Raw genomic sequence first — 20,108 nt, forward strand, 5'->3', positions numbered from 1 at the left:
TTGTTATTACAACGTGACTTCACTATTATTTAACAACTCTTTTTATTGGGTTCTTTTATTTGGGGTTAAGTACATTGTCAGAATAAGTGAGAAATTAATTTAACTTCTGTTAGACAGCTATCTGAATAAATATTTACTTTAATATATATATAATATATATGGTGCCAGCGCCTGCGGAATATTACTGCCAAAAGTCACGTGACTTTTGGCAGTAATATTCCACCCTGAGAAGAAAAAGTTTGTACTTGTAAAAAAAAGTGTTGTAGTTGTAAAAACAATGTGTGTACTTGTAAAACCTATGCTGAATTTGTCTCTGAAACATGATTTATTAGAAACATGGTATGTGTTTATTTGATAGATACGTTTTTTCTTTGCAAAACTAAATGCATTAGTTTGTAGATGGTTTTTTGTATTTGCAAACCACATTGTGTTTGTTTGTGAATCATGAGGCATTTCTAAAACCGGTTTAGTTTCTTTGTGGAGTTATGGCAGGAAATTAGCTCCATACAACTCGAGTGCGCTTGAATTTGAAAGTACACAACCAGAAAAAATCTGCCCCTTCAGACTCACACTTCCTTACAGAGCCCCTCCAACACACACGGGCCGTTTCTCAATCGCGAGGAAACTGGCTTCCAAGCCAATATTTCAAGGATACTACGTCATCGAGTGCCGCCGAAGGACTGTTCCAATCTCCAGCATACTTGGAATTCCAGCGAGGCCGCGTCCTTGGTTTGGGGGTAATTTCGAGGCTGCACATGGGTAGACTTCGCGTCCTTCAAATCCCCACAATGCTTTGCGCACGGACCAATTTCCCCAAATCTGTGGCGGAAAATGTAAGGCGGGGCCTATCATATGACGCACACCTGCACACGTGGTAGCCTGTTCCACTCTTCGTTTTCCGAATGCCAGGAAGGATTGTTGCCTAGCTTCTGAATGAAGTGACTCGGAAGACATGTGCTACCAAGCAAGCATCTTCGCGATTGAGAAACCGCCACGAACGAACACAAGATAAGTTTGTGCCATATACAGTCTATGGTTTGTGCACGACATGGAAGGCTGACAGGCAGGTAGGCCATCCAGTTATTTTAGCCGTGCCGGCTTAGATGATTGGTCGTGCTTTTTACAGCGCCATGGCTTCCACAGATGAAATTATTTTTCTGTAGTTATTGCTTATTGTCAAAGCATTTGATGATGATTCATTGCTATCGGGATGTTAAGAGGAGCATATAACAAGTGTTTCTGAAGTGAATTACCTACCCCACCTTTAATACTGGGCTTCAGTTCCTGTGGAAATACATTTTTGGTAATTAAAAGACTGAATAGATTTGTCTTTTTCTAATTAATGATTATAAACTAACATTTACCTTCGGCGTCTTCTTTGTAAAATGTTCCCATGGTAGTTGATTTATGGAAATGAGTCAATGCAGATTTAGTCATTTCTTTATCACATGACATTTTCGATATGACAAACTGCCAAGCTAATAAAATACACATGGTGTCAAATCTCTTTAAAAAGGAGAATTTATTTTACAGATTGAATTCTGGCCTGATAAAGAAATGACATGAACAAAAGATTCAGTGATTGTTAACACTGCAATGGTTGATGAGTTACAGACAGGAGAAAACTGTCAGAATTGTGCATTTCAAACATTTTTCTAAACAGAAGCACAACACAAAGTGCCTCACTGATAAAGGATGGCAATCCATCAAAACCCATGCAAACACAACTTTCAATCAAAGAAAATGTATAAAAGAAAATATATACAATCAAAAATAAATGTAACACAGATCCTGTAATAAGCTGATGAGAAAAACGTTATTCCTAAATTATAATTCACTCCGAAAAGTATATTGCTTTTATTTTTTATCTGACAGATAGTATTTTTTTATTCTTTTATAACAAAGTGTGGACAACAACGATTTGTTTGTATTTATAAACACTTCTGAGTCCTTAAGTAGGGAACCTTGTGATATGTGTGGACTTTGACTAGAACGCCCATTCAGAGTCTTCATCTCTGCCTCTTCTCCCTCCACCTTCTCTCCTTCCCCATCCTCCTCCACCACCACCACCACCTCCTCCTCCTCCTCCTCCCCATCCCCCTCCTCCTCTTCCTCCCCCTCCTCTTCCTCCCCCTCCTCTTCCTCCTCCTCTCGGATTGTCCATCTCTTTGTCCCTCTTGTTCTTCTCGAATCTCTCTGCCATAATCACCAGCTCCTCAGGCACGTCCTACAACAGGATTAACAATAAGTACATGCATTTAGACATGAGGTATTTTACTAAAATGATATATATTTTTTAAAAGATGTTCAATTCAGATGACATGACACACTCATCCCCTTCAATAACAGTGTTTACTTAAGCTTTCATATTGCTAATACTAGCTGGAAACTAAGCATTTGCTCAACAATATATTGATTCGAAGTGAAACATTACATTGAGCTGACGCTTTTATTCAAAGCGACTTACAATAAGTGCGCTCGATACAAACAATAGCATGCTTTTGTTTATTAGTAAATAATATCAGCAGTGAAATACCAAAGGGAGAGGGACGCCCCTGTGCATGCCTGACAATTCTATGAACACCTTGAGTTACCTTACTGTCAAACACATTTTAAAGTAAAGCAAAAGGTTTGTCAAAATAATATGTTTGCACCAACCTGTCCAGCTCGGTCCAGGATGAGAATCAGCTCAGCGGCCATCCTCCAGTTCTCTCTTGTTACCAGGGTAATGGAAGCACCTGAGCGCCTGGAGCATAAATGCATCACCATTAAAACACAGACACTGGCAGTGATTTTCAAATTGTGAGACTCTCAGAATAAGGTGATCATTACTGTTGCATTCCCTCCTAAACTAGGGGGTACAAAGTGGAGTAAGGAAATATGAAAATAACCGGGAAAGAGAAAAAACTGAATTGTGAAGCCACAAGATGATGTTTTAATTAATCAAAAAATAAAGAGGGCTCACCAGCCAATTTGCAAAGTAAACTAATGACAAACACACAAACTCTTACCCTGCTCGTCCAGTGCGGCCCACTCGATGGACATACTCCTCTATGTTGCGTGGGAAGTCATAGTTATAAACATGCGTTATGTCATGGACGTCCAACCCTCGAGATGCCAAGTCTGTCGCGACCAGGATACGAACTCGGCCTGGAGAAATATTACATTGTTGGTCAATTGTCTAAGGGACAGTTTCATCCTACAGGACATACGACTGTTCAACACCTGCACCTCTGAAAGAACATCCATAACTTTCATCTGGTTGTAACTTATATGTATCAATATTCCAATTACTTGTATATAGACTATTCTGCACTATTTCTATTAACTTGCACTATTATCTGTTGTATTGTGTTGCACTGTTGGAGGAGCCTGTGACCTAAGATTTTCCTTGTCATAACCAGAGTTCCCGCTAGAATATTTTTTTGCCGGTCAAAATGTCCGTTAAAGTTGAAATCTTACGGACAAAATTAGAAAAGTGCCGGTCAAAGGTCTTCTTTGTTATTTATTGAGCTTTAAAACAAATTGACATGATTCGATATTAAACAAACTAATTATAGTAGATTAACGACATTATTCAAAAGTGTACAGTAACTTACAATAACACGGGAATAATAAACGGAGCGCTCTCTCTCTCTCTCTCTCCTGACAGCCGCCAGCATCATGCAGCTCGCGGATCCAGTAATGAGTGACCCAACAGTAAAACTAAACATATCTATAACTAGTTTAGGTAGTTTGAGAGGTGATTAAAATAGCTACGAGTGATATTCTAACCTGAAGTGTGTGTGTGTGTTGCTCCGCTCACCGCTGCAGGTGATCATGCAGAGCTGCGTGTCGACTCGTCAGCAGCAGCTGATCTATCTCTCCCGTCAGATTAGACTTCACTCGCGTTTATGTCCATATCGATCAGATCTAGCTAATGATAGGACTACCTGCTTATTTAAAGACACCTAAACAATAAGCGTCGCTATGCAACTGGGTGAGGCCACAAAGTATAGCGCAGCATTATGCATTTGTTTACATGCCCACCGGAACCCCAAGGCATTACCAACAGATCAACACACAATCAACCCATACAGGACATCTCTTTCTCCACATTAAGTGTTAGACATTAGAATGGACTATTCTGTCTGTCACATAAGTGGCGCAACTGATGCGGTATTGCGCTAAGGGAAAATTATTTTGACCGTTCATTTTGACCGGAGCGATTTAGATTTGCCGGTCTTCAGCATATTTTACCGGTCAAAGTCTGGTAATTACCGGCTAACGGGAACTCTGGTCATAACTACACTGTAGCGATGCACACATGACAATAAAAGCCTTGAACCTTGAATTTGGCTTTTTAGCATTGACTTGTGGGTAGCTCATTGGTTTCAGTCTGCCCTGATTCCCCAGACAGAGAAACACACTTTCCTCTCCGCTACGTACTGTTTTTGAAGTCTCTGAGGGCCTCTTCACGGTCACACTGATCACGGTCACCATGGAGACTCTGCACAGCCATGCCCTGCAGACACATGTCACTGGCCAGGTCATCACATCTGAAATAGCATGAGACAAAAGCATACTCTTCACTGAAATGGTAAGTCAGTATGTGGTTAATTGGCATTTCAGGGTATATACAGGAATCCTGTAGTCAAATGTAAGACCTTTTTTAAGACCCTTTCCATACATTTTAAGACCTCATCAACACTTGGAGTTTTAACCGGTTACATTGGCGACACACTTGACCTCACATTTACTGTATACTAGGGGTGTAACGATACACGTACCGAGGGCCCTTCGGTTCGGTACACGTGTGTACCAAAGTGTACCGAACGAATATAACGTTAAACATAAAAAATTGAGAACGTGAGCGACTTTTTGGAAGTAATCTCAGGTGCTGCATCGCAGCATTCAGAGTAATTTGCTCGCATTTGGGTTCAACGCGTCACACAGCGAGCAAGTCATTTCATTGGACGAGAGGCATACTATGGGAGCTGGTCACAGGGATGCGTTCAAATTTAGTCAGTAATTTGAGGAACTGTCGAAATGGCGAATGCAGATAAAGTTGAGCTCGAAAATCCTCCAGCATCATTGAAGTCTCCGGTTTGGGAACATTTTGGTTTCGCAGTTACGTACAAGGATGACGGACAAAGACAGGTGGACCGAACCAAAGCTGTCTGTCGGCATTGTTCAACTAAAATTGGTTACGCGGCTGTCAATACATCAAACTTGCACACTCATTTGAAAAGGCAAGCACCTGAACGTGAATATCATCAAAGAAGACTGAAGTGCAAACCCAACTCCCGCTAGCATTTAAGCCTCCACCACTCGCAAAAAGTTCAGACCGAGCCAAAGCTATTACAAACGCCAAATATCCTTATGTTGCCATGTTAGCAAAGCGCTACCTGGCTGTATCTGCTACCTCTGTCCCTAGCGAGAGGGTGTTCTCCACAGCAGGAGACATTGTTAGTGCCAGCAGATCTGCCCTTTCGGCAAGCAATGTGGACAAGTAAAGTTTTCTTTAAAAAAACATGAAAATACAATGACAAGCAAGTCATAATGTCAAACTGGCTGCTTAGGTACTAGTACAGTACAAATACAGATTATTTCAGTTCATCGAAATGCTGCACCTTAATGTTGATTTTTATTATATTTATTTTAGTGAATATTCACAGTTTAATAATAATTAAAACCCCCAAACTAATATTTTATGTTTTGGGAGTACTAGTACAGTAAAATTCCAATACAGATTATTTCAGTTCATCGAAATGCAGCACCTTAATGTTTATTTTATTATATTTTGTATTTATTTGAGTGAATACATTATTCACAGGTTAATAATAAAAAATTAAAAAAACATATTTTATGTTTTGTGATACATTTTTCTGCTGTACCGAACCGTGACCTAAAAACCGAGGCACGTACCGAACCGAAATGTGAACCGTTACACCCCTACTATATACAGTATTGATTGTCCTTCCTCCTTATCTTCCAACCATTTGGACGCAAACTTGCATTTCCCCATAATGATGTTGCTTAGCAACCGGCGTAAACGGAGCTTCGCGCGCTATCAAGCAGTGAGCGTGCGATGTCCTGTTCAGATGACGTCAAATCCAACGGGACGCTATAAATAAACTACACAGAATCACACTACACACCTACGCAATGATTACATTCAGGCAGACTGTAGAATACAACCTCTTTGGACAATTTATATACCTTTTGAAAACAAGCTACAAAATGTAATACCTTGGAAAATGCTGTTTAATACTTTTTAATAGCCTTCATTTTCGCTAAATTGATTTATCAACTTTTAAGACCCCGCGGACACCCTGAATTTACCAGCAACTGTTGGAGGTAGTTAAAACCACTATTTACTTCCTTGTTTACAAACCATTTGTTAGTGACCCATTCCCCACTCACACAATCTTCTTGCCAACAAAGATGAGGACTTTTTCCTCGGGCAGCATGCTGCTGATGAAGTCGAACAAGTAGGACTTTTTGTCTTCTTCACGGACGATTAGCACCGTTTGGTCCACTGTGTTAACCGCCTGACACCAAGAGAAACAGGAAGTAAGTAAACATGAATTATCAGACAACACAGGATTTGTAATGTATTTTCTACAAACTATTAAACAAAAAAGGACCAATCTGATAAGAATATATAAAGGAGAAATAATTTAGCTTTTTTTTGTGAATGACAAACCTGAATTTCCCTGTTTGCTCTCATTTAATTAGCTAATCAACACAGACACTTAAATATTTTATTTTCACTTACCGCCAAGTCCAGGGTTCCCACATAAACCATCATGGGGTTCTTTAGATAGGACTTTGCCAATCGTCTCACACCTGTAGGCCAGGTGGCACTGAAACATGGACATTTGATATAGATTAACAAAGCTAGTTTTTAAATTCTAAACCCAGGGTTCATACACTTTTTCACCAATGATTTTCAATGACTTCTCCATGGCCTTTACCTAAGTTTCCATGACCAAAAACAATTACTCTCAGCGTACAACTGAAAATGGTTTATTTTAACATGGAACAGGATAATAAGGTCTGCATATGAAACATGTTGTGCCTATCTAAAACAAATCCAATAGTAGGCTTACTAGCTTCTACACGCTAAAGCAACTCAAATCTCTCACCAGCAAAATACCTCAACAGTTAAATGCCATTTTACGTTATATTACTATACAGTATGTATTATTATAGTATTACTATTTCGGCGATTAGCTAAAATATAAATTATATTGGATGCAACTTTAGTTACATTTTCCAAACCTTTGGGAAAAATATTGTTTTCCATAACTTTTCCAGGACCTGGAATTAGCATTACGAATTTCCGTGAGGTTTTTAATGACCGTAAGAACCCTGTAAGCCGCACTTCCTCAAATATGTCGAACAGCCTTCATAGCACTTCTGTAAGGAAAAGCCTATAAAAAGCAATTCAACGCAGGGGTCAAATTGGCTTTTTAAAATTGTTTCCGTTAAATTATACATTTATTTCCCATTCCTTCTTACCTTTCTTTTGACAAAATGTAAATAAATGACAATGTTGTGATACAGAATATATAACTTTCATGTTAAAACGGTAATAAATATACACCATGATGAAACGCATGGCCTGAAATGATGAATACATGCACTATAACACAATCTCTAAACTGTGGAAGGACAACAAACCAACATTGTTATTTTATGGACAGTGTCTGCAATCTAAACGCTTGCTTGTGTCCCAGTGTCCCGTCTATTACACGTGATTGAAAAATGTTGCTAATAAAGAACTTTCCGTGACCTGATTTATACCTGGTCATGACAGACTGTCGGTCGGGGCGGATGTCGATCAGAATCTTCATAATCTGGGGTTCAAAGCCCATATCCAGCATCCGGTCTGCCTCGTCCAGCACCTTTAAGTAAGAAACATTTATTTATAAAGCGTCACAAAGTACTTGACAAAACATTAAGACATCATAGGAATCACAAGATAATCAATGACTACACAAGCCACGTGTTAAGAAGTGCTAAAAACACAATACACAATAAAACATAGGATAAAATAAAATAAAAATAAAAGCACACAGGTTACTAATGATCAGAGCAGTTATTCAAAAACAACCCATCTGTACTCCAACAAAACATTTAAAAACAAACATATAGCCCTGGCCTATGTCAACACCCTAGACCTGAAGAATGTCACAGATAAAAGCCGACAGCAGACCAAGTAGGTGATGGAGCGCAGATTGATGAGCTCGTTCATCTGGAGGTCGTTCAGTCGGCCTGGGGTCGCGATCACGATGTCCACGCCGCTCCTCACCGCGTTGATCTGAGCTCGCCTGTCCCCTCCGCCATAGATACAGACACTGAGAGAACAGAGGAGGAACTGTCATGGCCGAGTCACCGTGATGATAAGCTCATTCAATAAAAGGAATACCTCCACCCAAAAAACGATGATTTGTTTATCAAGTACTAAACCCGTGTTACCATACATTTGTTTTGACCCCCACATATGCCTCCAGAGTGACTGAGGAATCCAAAAACTGAGAAAATGATAAATAAAAATAGGGGCCACACAACTCAAGCAGTATCGTCTCATTGATCAATTCTCGTTAACACATGACTATTTTAAAACACTTTGGCGTCAGCAGCTCATGCCAGTGTGCTACTCCTTGAAGTGTTTTTAAAATCAGGGTGAATAATGGATGTACAAATTATAAATATTGTCTAAGACTTATTTGAACAAGACTGCTGGACCTTTTGTAGCCTTTAAAGCTGTACTTGCTGCACTCCTGTTCAATCTGTAGGGCCAGCTCTCTGGTGGGAGTCAGCACCAACATGCCCGGACCCCCCCGCTTGGATCTGGGCCTGTCAAGGAAGAGAGAGAGGACAAGAAATAAGAAGCTTGACGGATAAAACAGCTCTAAATCAGAAGAAGATACAACACAGCTTTATTTATAAGGCACTTTCAAACCTCCAGATCAAAGTGCTGTACCAGTCAAATAAACAAACAAAACATGCACACACAAAAAGATCACACAACTCACACCATAATTAAGTACAAGTAAAGAGAGAACACACTTTGTTGTATAACATCGATACCTAAAGGAAGGGTCCTGAACTCACACAACTTGTCCGTCCATGTGGATGAAGCCTGGCAGCAGGTAGGCCAGAGTTTTGCCCGTTCCTGTCTGAGCGATGGCGATCACGTCGTCTCCGCTCAGAGACACTGGCCACGACTGAGACTGAGGTGGAAAACACAAATATCATACATACAAGATTCAAGGCTTTTATTGTATTTTGTACTTACAGGGTATATGCAGGAATCCTGAAGTCAAATGTAAGAACTTTTAACACCTTTTTTAAGACCCTTTCCATACATTTTAAGACCTCATCGTCACTTTGAGTTTTAACCGGTTACCTTGGCGACACACTTTGCCTCACATTGACTATATACAGTATTGATTGTCCTTCCTCCTTATCTTCCAACCATTTGGACGCAAACTTGCATTTCCCCATAACGATGTTGTTTAACAACCGGTGTAAACGGAGCTTTGCGCGCTATTAAGCAGTGAGCGTGCGATGTCCTGTTCAGATGACGTCAAACCCAACGGGATGCCATAAATAAACTACACAGAATCACACTACACACCTACGCAAATGATTAGGTAAGAATGGAGAAACCAGCTCGAGTATGATAGAATTTGAAAATACACAACCGAAAAAAAATCTGCCCATTCCTTACAGAGCCCCTCCTCCAACACACACGGACGCGCACATGACCAATGAGGGCACGAGATAAGTTTGTGCACAGATGGAAGGCTGACAGGCAGGTAGGCCATCCAGTTATTTTTAGCCGGGCCGGCTCAGATGATTGGTCGTGCTTTTTACAGCGCCACGGCTTCCACAGATTATTTTTTTTAATGTATTTATTGTCAAAGCATTTAATGTATTCGTTGCTATCGAGATGTAAAGGTAGGGACACACCAAGCACCAAAAGAACCAAATAACTGACAGACGGACCCGACTGTTGTGTCGCCTCATGTCTCAGCGTCTTGGCCATGTGTCGCACTACGTGGTGTGTTCACTACTGGAATACACCGTAAAGACTTCAGCCGATGGCCAAGTAGCACGTACGAACTGCGCATGCGTGGCAATAACTCTCCTTACCAGCAGGCGGCGGTAGTGTGTATTCGTCATTCAAAAGAGGAAACAACCGGAAGACAGACTGCGTGATACACCGAGAGCAGAACAGACTGCGTGATATAAACAAACAACAAATAGCGTGTGCGTTCCATTTTCACTCTACAGCGAGAAGCTCATGGGGCTTTCCCGAACCTGTGTCGAGAGCTGGAGTTAAATGAAAACTCAGATTTGCCTTCTTAATAGTTTGTTTGGGTCCTTCACTTCCGTTTCGCTTCTCATGCACTGATTCGCTAGTTGAACAGCCAATCGGAGTGATTTCTTTGACCGACAGCCTTTGGCCGATTGCCTTCCGATTCGACATGTAGAATCGGTAGTTTTCGGCCAAAAAGGCGTCGGCACGGCCGAAAAGACACGGCGGTGCCGGACACACCAATCTGAGTAGGGTTCATCGTCAGGCTGACATCCATTGACGGCCAAAATCGGCGTGGTGTGTCCGGAGCTTTGAAGAGCCTGTGACACGAGTTTCCCCCATCATCCAAACCCATCAATTTGAGTAAATAATGTCCCCTTGAAAACCGTTACTGAACTGATTTTGGATATTTGTACTTTGATAACCATTAATCTGCCCTTCAATGTTGACAATTTTCTGGATCTTCTCGGGGATTCTTCAAGTCCCGCCAAATTATGTGTGACGTCATTGCGGGCACAGCGCTCCAGCTGCACCGTTCAGGATCCCAGCATCTGCATGTAAACGCACGATGGCGCACACAGCAGCTAGCTCAGACAGCGATGACAGTTTAATTTTGAACGTGTCCGAGAGCTCATATGAGGCTGAAGGATCGGTTTATGTTGTATCTGTTAGAAGTTTAGGAATTAGGTGCGTCAATATGGGCGATCATACGGTCATGTAGCCAGTGGTGGACTGGGACTAAAAATCATCCCGTGACTCTCGACCGGCCCACTTCGGTACCGCTAGTAAATTGTCAACGGGGAGAGCGGGAGATGTGCTAGTGACTTATCCGACCGGCCCACTTCGGTACCGGCCCATTGGGATTCGTCCCGATGGCCAGTCCGCCACTGCACCCAGCCCAGCCCACGTAAACTGTCAACGGGGGGAGACTCGCTGCGGGGAAACGGTGGACCTAGTGTCCCGATCGGAGTGGTAATAATAATAATAATAATAATCCGTGCATTTTATCCATTAATTTCCCCAACATTATGGGAAAAAAAACACACGTTTAATCCATGTTGGTGTATTACAACTACAAGCATCGGTTTGTTTTCTCATCAGGAAATGCAGACCGGCTCAAACAAAAGATGTTTACATCATCATCCTCACGATCATTGAATGTATCATATGTTCGCCGAATTGACATGAAAGCAATAAGAAATGTAGTTTCATCCAATTGAGTTTACAACTACAAAAATAATCGATTTGTTTTTATTTCACATCCGACGGGAGGAAATTCAGCAGCTCTCACTACCGATTTGTAATCCTAATTTAATCATCATCTTCACCACGATCATTTATGTTTATGTTCACCGAATTGACATGAAAGCACTGACAAATATGAATATACTGTAGTCAACTTCATTAAAACGTTATTAACGTGCCTAAACTCAGTAATTCACAATTTCTACGCATGACAACACACTTTGTCCGCGTTTGGCTCTCTCGCCGCACAGTGAAGCGTTCCCGCATTGACGTCGCTTCCGGCTTCCCCCATAACTTCAAAATGAGTCGAAGGAATTTCCCCGCGATGTTCGAAATTATTGATATTTATCGGAACGGTATCGCACCTTCTTTTTCTAAACTGACAGTTCGAGATTACTAGTAGCCCAATATTTCATTGCACAACAGTTGTTGGGAGGCTGTCACAGGCTCTTTAAGAGCATTCCATGGAATATAACAAAAAGTGTTTCTGAAGTGAATTACCTACCCCACCTTTAACTTTGTCTTTCATTTTTGTAAAGCACTTTTAATTGCCTTGTGTTGAAAGGTGCTATACAAATAAACTTGCCTTTGCATTAATTTACATTATGGTAATATGAAAAACCTTAACCTAGGAAGTCCTTTTTATTTATTTATTTTAAAAAGAAAAGCAAGTTTAGACTAACTTGGCAAAAATCATGGAGGAACCTTATTGAGTAAACCCTTTGAACTCGACTAAAGCACATTTTATACTGCGTATTCAAATTGTTTGAATATAGACAACTTGGAGATATTGGTAGTTCAAATAAAAAGGACAACTCATGATTTTCTGGGAACTCGTGTTGACATTTCTTGAAAACGATTAGATACGTCAACATTTTCAAATATAAAGATATAGGGAGTGTCACTGAACTGGATTGCACACATACTAATCTAATGGCATCACACCAGTGGTTTCAGTTCAGGTTGCAGCCTCTCCCCTTCCACAGAATGAACATTGTCAAACAGCCATTATCTATTTCATCAGACCAAGCCTTTTACAGTGAAACGAAAGTGAAACATGAGGATTATGTTTAATTTCTTCTTGCATCACTCTCCTTATTTGGGCATTGAGAAACATGTAAAGGTGTAAAATACTTGACACTTTTCTCTGTGCGCGGCAAAACAAGCTCGCCAAAATGGCCTCACCGGTCTGGCAGTATTTTAACGTGTCCGAAAAAGACAGTAAAATAGCGGTATGCAACGTGTGTGAAGCAGAAACCCTGCAGCTCCACCCGCTGTGACGGACCGGTGAGCAAAACACACACTAAGAGTTAGACCTAACACACTTAGTAGGGGTGTAACGGTAAACGGTTCGGTACACGTGTTTACCGAAGTGTAACTAACAAATATAACGTTAAACGTAAAAAATGTAGAACGTGAACAACTTTTTGGAAGTAATCTCAGCTGCTGCGTCGCAGCATTCAGAGTAATTTGCTCGCATTGGGTTCAACGCGTCATAGAGCGAGCAAGTCATTTCATTGGACGAGAAATGGCGAACGCAGATAAAGTTGAGCACGAAAATCCTCCAGCATCATTGAAGTCTCCGGTTTGGGAACATTCTGGTTTCGCAGTTACGTACAAGGATTGTAGACAAAGACAGGTGGACCGAACCAAAGCTGTCTGTCGGCATTGTTCAACTAAAATTGGTTACGCGGCTGGCAATACATCAAACTTGCACACTCATTTGAAAAGGCAAGCACCTGAACGTGAATATCACCGGTACCAAAAGAAAAAAGACTGAAGTGCAAACCCAACTCCCGCTAGCATTTAAGCCTCCACCACTCGCAAAAAGTTCATACTGAGCCAAAGCTATTACAAACGCCAAATATCCTTATGTTGCCATGTTAGCAAAGCGCTACCTGGCTGTATCTGTTACCTCTGTCCCTAGAGAGGGTGTTCTCCACAGCAGGAGACATTGTTAGTGCCAGCAGATCTGCCCTTTCGGCAAGAAATGTGGACAAGTACAAAAACATGAAAATACAATGACAAGCAAGTCATAATGTCAAACTGGCTGCTTAGGTACTAGTACAGTACAGTTCAAATACAGATTATTTCAGTTCATCGAAATGCTGCACCTTAATGTTTATGTTATTATATGTTGTATTTACTTGAGTGAATATTCAGTTTAATAATAATTAAAAACCCCAAACTAATAGTTCATGTTTTGTGAGTACTAGTACAGTAAAGTTCAAATACAGATTATTTCAGTTCATCGAAATACTGCACCTTAATGTTTATTTTATTATATTTTGTATTTATTTGAGTGAATACATTACTCAGTTTAATAATAATAATACAAAAAAAAAAAGTTGTTATGTTTTGTGATAAAAAAAAATTCTGCTGTACCGAAAACGTACCGAACCGTGACCTAAAGACCGAGGTACGTACCGAACTGAAATGTTTGTGAACCGTTACACCCCTAACAGCTATTTCATCTACCTCTGGAACAAGCTAAACTAGTTATAAATATGTTTATTCTTCACTGTCGGGTCACTCATTACTGGATCAGTGAGCTGCATGGGATACTGACAGGCTGTCAGGAGAGAGAGGGAGAGAGAGGAAAAGAGAGCGCTTCCGCTCATTTCTCCCCTGTTATTATCCAAAGTTAATGTAAACTTGAATAATGTACTTCATTTGAATGTAATAATTATGTTGATTGTTGTTTGTGGAAGCGCCAGCGAATGAGCCCCATTAACTGAGTTTTAAACATAATAATAATACATTACATTTATAAAGCGCTTTTCCTGGTGCTCAAAGCACTTACATCACAAACATCACTTTAAATGGAAGATCCCCATAGGCCCCGCCCACTCGATCGGATCGGTATCAGCCGATACTGATTCCGGCGACCGGAGCATCCCTAGTAAAATGAAAGTAAAATGTGAGCCCTTGTTCATTTTTTCGAGAGGAAAAGTTAACTAGGCTTATAGCTACATTAAAGAAGATTACACTTGATTCCATGTATCGCTTTAAAGATGTGCATAATCCTAAACAACCATTTTTACATCTCTATAGCAACCACAATTGAGTGTTTAAAAAGGTAACTTGTTCCTTAGATTTACACTAAAAATTATCTACCACAACAAAGAAATAAGTGCGTGGTTAACGCATATTTATAAAACGGAAAAGTCAAATCAAGCAATCTGATTGGTTCTTAGCTGTGATATACTGAGCGTATACCACGGGTAGAATTGTAAGTTACTTTTCACAACAAGTCAGTATCCCTCCGCGTCTGAGAAAAACAGTATACCGTTGGGTTGAAAAGCAAACATACTGGAACAAGAAAGCAGCGGAGAAGTAATGGGGCAGAAGCCCTCCTTTTTGACGCAGCGGTCCAGACAGACATCAAAGGGCAAAACATATTCCGTGTGCAGTTCCTTTGGCATTAGGGCAGGGATATCTAGATACTTTCGAAGGTTTAACATAATGAATTGTGCTACTTTTAAAGCAAGCAACGATGTTTTCAAATCTGTAATCAAAGAGGTCCTCAAAAACACTATCGACCAATCAGATTGCTTGATTTGACTTGTCAGTTTTATAAATATATTTAAATTTCATTATTTACTAATAAAAACTATTTAAATTAGAGTGTGTATTTTTCTTTCATATTGCCACACTTGGTAACCGTTTTATAAAAGCAATAGCTCACGACAGGCCGTGGTATATGCTCATTATCACAGCTAAAGGGGTTGTTGACCCTCCGCTTCGCGTCGGGCCGAACCACGCCCCTTAGCTGTGATATAATGAGCATATACCACGGCCTGTCGTGAGCTATTGCTTAAATATACAGTGGGGCAAAAAAGTATTTAGTCAGCCACCAATTGTGCAAGTTCTCTCACTTAAAAAGATGAGAGGCCTGTAATTTTCATCCTAGGTATACCTCAACTATGAGACAAAATGAGAAGAAGAAAAAAAAATCCAGAAAATCACATTGTCTGATTTTTAAAGAATTGATTTGCAAATTATGGTGGAAAATAAGTATTTGGTCAATAACAAAAGTTCATCTCAATACTTTGTTATATACCCTTTGTTGGCAATGACAGAGGTCAAACGTTTTTTTTAAGTCTTCACAAGGTTTTCACTAGGGGTGCACCGAATGGGAAATTCTTGGCCGAAACCGATACCGAAAATAGGAAACGGTTGGCCGAAAACCGAATGCCGAAAATGATTAATAGAAATATATATATATATATATATATATATATATATATATATATATATATATATATATATATATAATGTATACATTTTTTACCAATTTTGTTCAGCTACCCGATTATGGAAAAATAAATGATTATGGCAAAACTTAACTTAAATAATAATCACTATTATGGGTCCATAAAACATTTATTCAGCACTTTTGAATGCATACAGTACATTAATTCCAAGTCAAGTGCATTTTGTTTTCTCTGTAGGATAACTACAACAAAGTGCATTCAGAACAAAGCCAAGGTGCTTTAAAACTGCATAAACATCTAGGCCAGTAGGCCTGCAACAAAATAGTGTAAATAAAGACTGTAACAGCCAGGCCTTCAACAACAACAAATGCACCTATAAGTGCATGCATACAAATGTGCAAACTGGATAAATCCACATGAATGTAACTATTTACAAATGAAATTACAATTCAATTTCAAGAATCTGTAAATAAGGCTGTCTGTCCTCATAAGCAAAGTAGTAAACATTGTATAAAGATACATAAAGTGAAAACTGGATACAAAATCCACAATCAAGCGTCTTTGAGCACCTGTAAAAGCGCTAACAAATTACATCTATTATTATTAATCAATTACAAATGAAATTACAATTTCAAGAATCTGCAAATAAGGTGGTCTGTCCTCATGAGCAATGGAAACAACATAGTATCATTTAGATACCGAAAGTACAATATATTGAACACTGTGCTGCTGTCATTTCCCCCTAATGATAACCTGAGATGGTGAATTATAACTCACAATGAAAATTGTTCAGGAAAGTGGGTATAGAGTAGACATGTAGAAATAGATAAGCTTATGATAAGCCTGCCTTGTCTACTTATTAAGGAAAAGTGGGAGGTTCTTTTTACTGAACAGTAGCTTCTCTGCTTTATCAGCCATAAGTCTGTTCCTCTTCTCATCAAGCACATGAGAGGCAGCGCTGAACAGTCTCTCGCTGTCAGTGCTTGTGATTTGATCTTACTCCGCATATTTGTCCGGGTGTTTTGATTTCAAGTGGTGGAGTAATCCCGAAGTGGTGAAAGTCTTTGCAGTTACACCCCCTCGAGAAATGTCAGCTGAACACGTTTTACAAATCGCAATCCGCGCCTCTTTCTCTGATATTTTTAAATATCTCCAAGCGGCAGACATGTTGGCTGTGAGCCAGCCGCGAGCATGGTCGCGCGCCGTGCTTGTCGCCGCGTTTTGATTACGTCACCACAACAACAAGTTAGTTTACCAACGTAACCCTGTTCTCTGACCTTTCGGTGATATTTTTTCGGTGCTAGAACCCTTTCGGCCGAAAGGGCCTTTTTAACCATTTTTGGCCGATAATTTTTGGCGGCCGAATATTCGGTGCATCCCTAGTTTTCACACACTGTTGCTGGTATTTTGGCCCATTCCTCCAAGCAGATCTCAGAGCAGTGATGTTTTGGGGCTGTCGCTGGGCAACACGGACTTTCAACTCCCTCCAAAGATCTTATATGGGGTTGAGATCTGGAGACTGGCTAGGCCACTCCAGGACTTTGAAATGCTTCTTACGAAGCCACTCCTTCGTTGCCCGGGCGGTGTGTTTGGGATCATTGTCATGCTGAAAGACCCAGCCACGTTTCATCTTCAATGCCCTTGCTGATGGAAGGAGGTTGTCACTCAAAATCTCATGATACATGGCCCCATTCATTCTTTCCTTTACACGGATCAGTCGTCCTGGTCCCTTTGCAGAAAACAGCCCCAAAGCATGATGTTTCCACCCCCATGTTTCACAGTAGGTATGGTGTTCTTTGGATGCAACTCAGCATTCTTTATCCTCCAAACACGTCTAGTTGAGTTTTTACCAAAAAGTTATATTTTGGTTTCATCTGACCATATGACATTCTCCCAATCCTCTTCAGGATCATCTGAATGCTCTCTAGCAAACTCCAGACGGGCCTGGACATGTACTGGCTTAAGCAGGGGGACACGTCTGGCACTGCAGGATTTGAGTCCCTGGCGGCGTAGTGTGTTACTGATGGTAGCCTTTGTTACTTTGGTCCCAGCTCTCTGCAGGTCATTGACTAGGTCCCCCCGTGTGGTTCTGGGAATTTTGCTCACCGTTCTTGTGATCATTTTGACCCCACGGGGTGAGATCTTGCGTGGAACCCCAGATCAAGGGAGATTATCAGTGGTCTTGTATGTCTTCCATTTTCTAATAATTGCTCCCAAAGTTGATTTCTTCACACCAAGCTGCTTACCTATTGCAGATTCAGTCTTCCCAGCCTGGTGCAGGTCTACAATTTTGTTTCTGCTGTCCTTTGACAGCTCTTTGGTCTTGGCCATAGAGGAGTTTGGAGTGTGACTGTTTGAGGTTGTGGACAGGTGTCTTTTATACTGATAACGAGTTCAAACAGGTGCCATTAATACAGTTAACAAGTGGAGTACAGTGGAGGCTCTTAAAGAAGAAGTTACAGGTCTGTGAGAGACACAGCAGACCAAATACTTATTTTCCACCATCATTTGCAAATAAAGTCTTTAAAAATCAGACCAGGATTTTCTGGATTTTTTTTTTCATTCTGTCTCTCATAGTTGAGGTATACCTAGGATGAAAATTACAGGCCTCTCATCTTTTTAAGTGGGAGAACTTGCACAATTGGTGGCTGACTAAATATTTTTTTTCCCCACTGTATGTGGATAAACATCATCTTCAGTACGTTAGAAACAACTTTTATTGCGCAAAACTATTGAAAATGATAACGTGCAATTACATATCTGCCACTACTTTTTTTGCACTACTAAATACCGTTAATATTTACCTTAATTATGTAATTGCTCTTTTTACTGCACTGTTAGTGTACAGTTTTACTAATATGCTGCTGTGTTTATTATATTTTTGTAACTCTGGCGCAACAATTTCCTTCGGGATGAACAAAGTCTTGTATTAAAAACAAAATATTCAAATTTCCATACTTTTCTAGGGCAGGAAATGTACCTTCTATTGTCTTCCCATATCTCTGTGGAAACGCATAACAATTATTTCAAACAAAGGTTCAGATCAATGACTCAAATAAAAAGGTAATTTACAAAGACAAAAGTATGAATGAATACAGTTTTTCTGCTCAGCTGCCAATATATTTTGTCAAGTAAGATTTCCTTTTTGTTCTTTCAGTTCTGCTTTTATAAAATAAAAAAGGGAAACGCTCAACGCTATAGCAGTAAATGCTGCGGGTATTTCCAGATACGGATCTTTGTGAATTACGGGGATTACTTTTGGCAACGGATAAGGTCACTACAGGTGGATTTGACTTTGCAACATCTAACCACACACACAGTATGCCTCAAGAATACTTTTGTTCTAAATATAAAAAGCGCCAATTTACCGGAAGTTATCAAATAAACTTGTGCATTTTACAGGATGGAGCGTGGTGTTCCCCTGATTGAAAAGTAAAAAGTTCACAAATTAATAATTGCCAAAGTTTGTGGGTTATTGGGTTTTGGTTAGGGATGTAAAGATATCGATTTTTTTTTCCTTCAACCTTTACTTAACCAGATGGTCCCATTGAGATCATCAATCTCTTTTTCAAGGGAGACCTGTCCAACATGGCAACAAGTAGGTTACAACATGCACATAAAACAACAGATAACACAAAAGGACATTGTACATACCTAGAGACATTGACAAGTACCAACAGTATATTTATATCTCGCCCTGTCAATAAGCCTCACCTTCTTGGCAAAAACTGTATTTTTTTTGAAGTGGTGGAGAGACAATGCACAGTTTGACCCACTGCTGTCACCCATGGCCAAAGCATATCTCTCTGTCCCAGCAACATCAGTACCAAGCAAGAGAGTTTTTTAACACAGCAGGGGATATTGTAAACGCCCAAACATCCCAGCTTCTACCTCGAAATGTGGACATGCTCATATTCCTAAAAAAATAACCTGTCTGATGAAAACTAAAGTGAAACTTGATTTATTTTATTGCAGGGTCTGATTATTATATTTTTGACACTTTAAAATACTACTATCTTACTAAAATGCTGTACAAATCAGATATATTATTTAATAAAAGAACATTTTTTCAAGTAAAAAAAACAAACATTTTCCAAAAAAGAATTTTCAATTTTATTTATTTTTCAATATCGCGATAAATATTGTACCGTGGACTTGTTAGCGCGATATTATCGTATCGTGAGTTTTTGTTATCGTTACATTCCTAGTAATTAACCTAAGTAGAAATGAACAGCCCGATTTAATGTGAATTCAATTTTCTCATCAGAGCACTCTAAACCTTTTGTCAGTCTGATCAAACATAAGCCTCGTTCACAGCCTCGTTTGCTTCA

The 20,108-nt window shown here is 39.9% G+C and overlaps 1 protein-coding gene across 2 annotated transcripts in view; it reads right to left on the reverse strand.

The window, feature by feature from the left end:
- Positions 1 to 1,424: 1,424 nt before the first annotated feature.
- Positions 1,425 to 20,108, reverse strand: part of ddx43 (DEAD (Asp-Glu-Ala-Asp) box polypeptide 43) — a 41,403-nt gene continuing 22,719 nt past the window's right edge. For both annotated transcript variants that reach the window (XM_079691114.1, XM_079691115.1), the window contains 10 exons: positions 9,106 to 9,224; positions 8,737 to 8,847; positions 8,204 to 8,345; positions 7,792 to 7,892; positions 6,761 to 6,848; positions 6,406 to 6,533; positions 4,429 to 4,538; positions 3,012 to 3,150; positions 2,659 to 2,746; positions 1,425 to 2,227 (listed from right to left, as the gene is read on the reverse strand). In XM_079691114.1, coding sequence (XP_079547240.1) covers positions 1,988 to 2,227; positions 2,659 to 2,746; positions 3,012 to 3,150; positions 4,429 to 4,538; positions 6,406 to 6,533; positions 6,761 to 6,848; positions 7,792 to 7,892; positions 8,204 to 8,345; positions 8,737 to 8,847; positions 9,106 to 9,224 — 1,266 coding nt within the window. In that variant the 3' untranslated portion in view covers positions 1,425 to 1,987. The remainder of the gene's footprint in view (positions 2,228 to 2,658; positions 2,747 to 3,011; positions 3,151 to 4,428; positions 4,539 to 6,405; positions 6,534 to 6,760; positions 6,849 to 7,791; positions 7,893 to 8,203; positions 8,346 to 8,736; positions 8,848 to 9,105; positions 9,225 to 20,108) is intronic.

Source organism: Notothenia rossii, assembly GCF_949606895.1.
Source record: "Notothenia rossii genome assembly, chromosome: 6".
Classification (NCBI taxonomy): domain Eukaryota; kingdom Metazoa; phylum Chordata; class Actinopteri; order Perciformes; family Nototheniidae; genus Notothenia; species Notothenia rossii.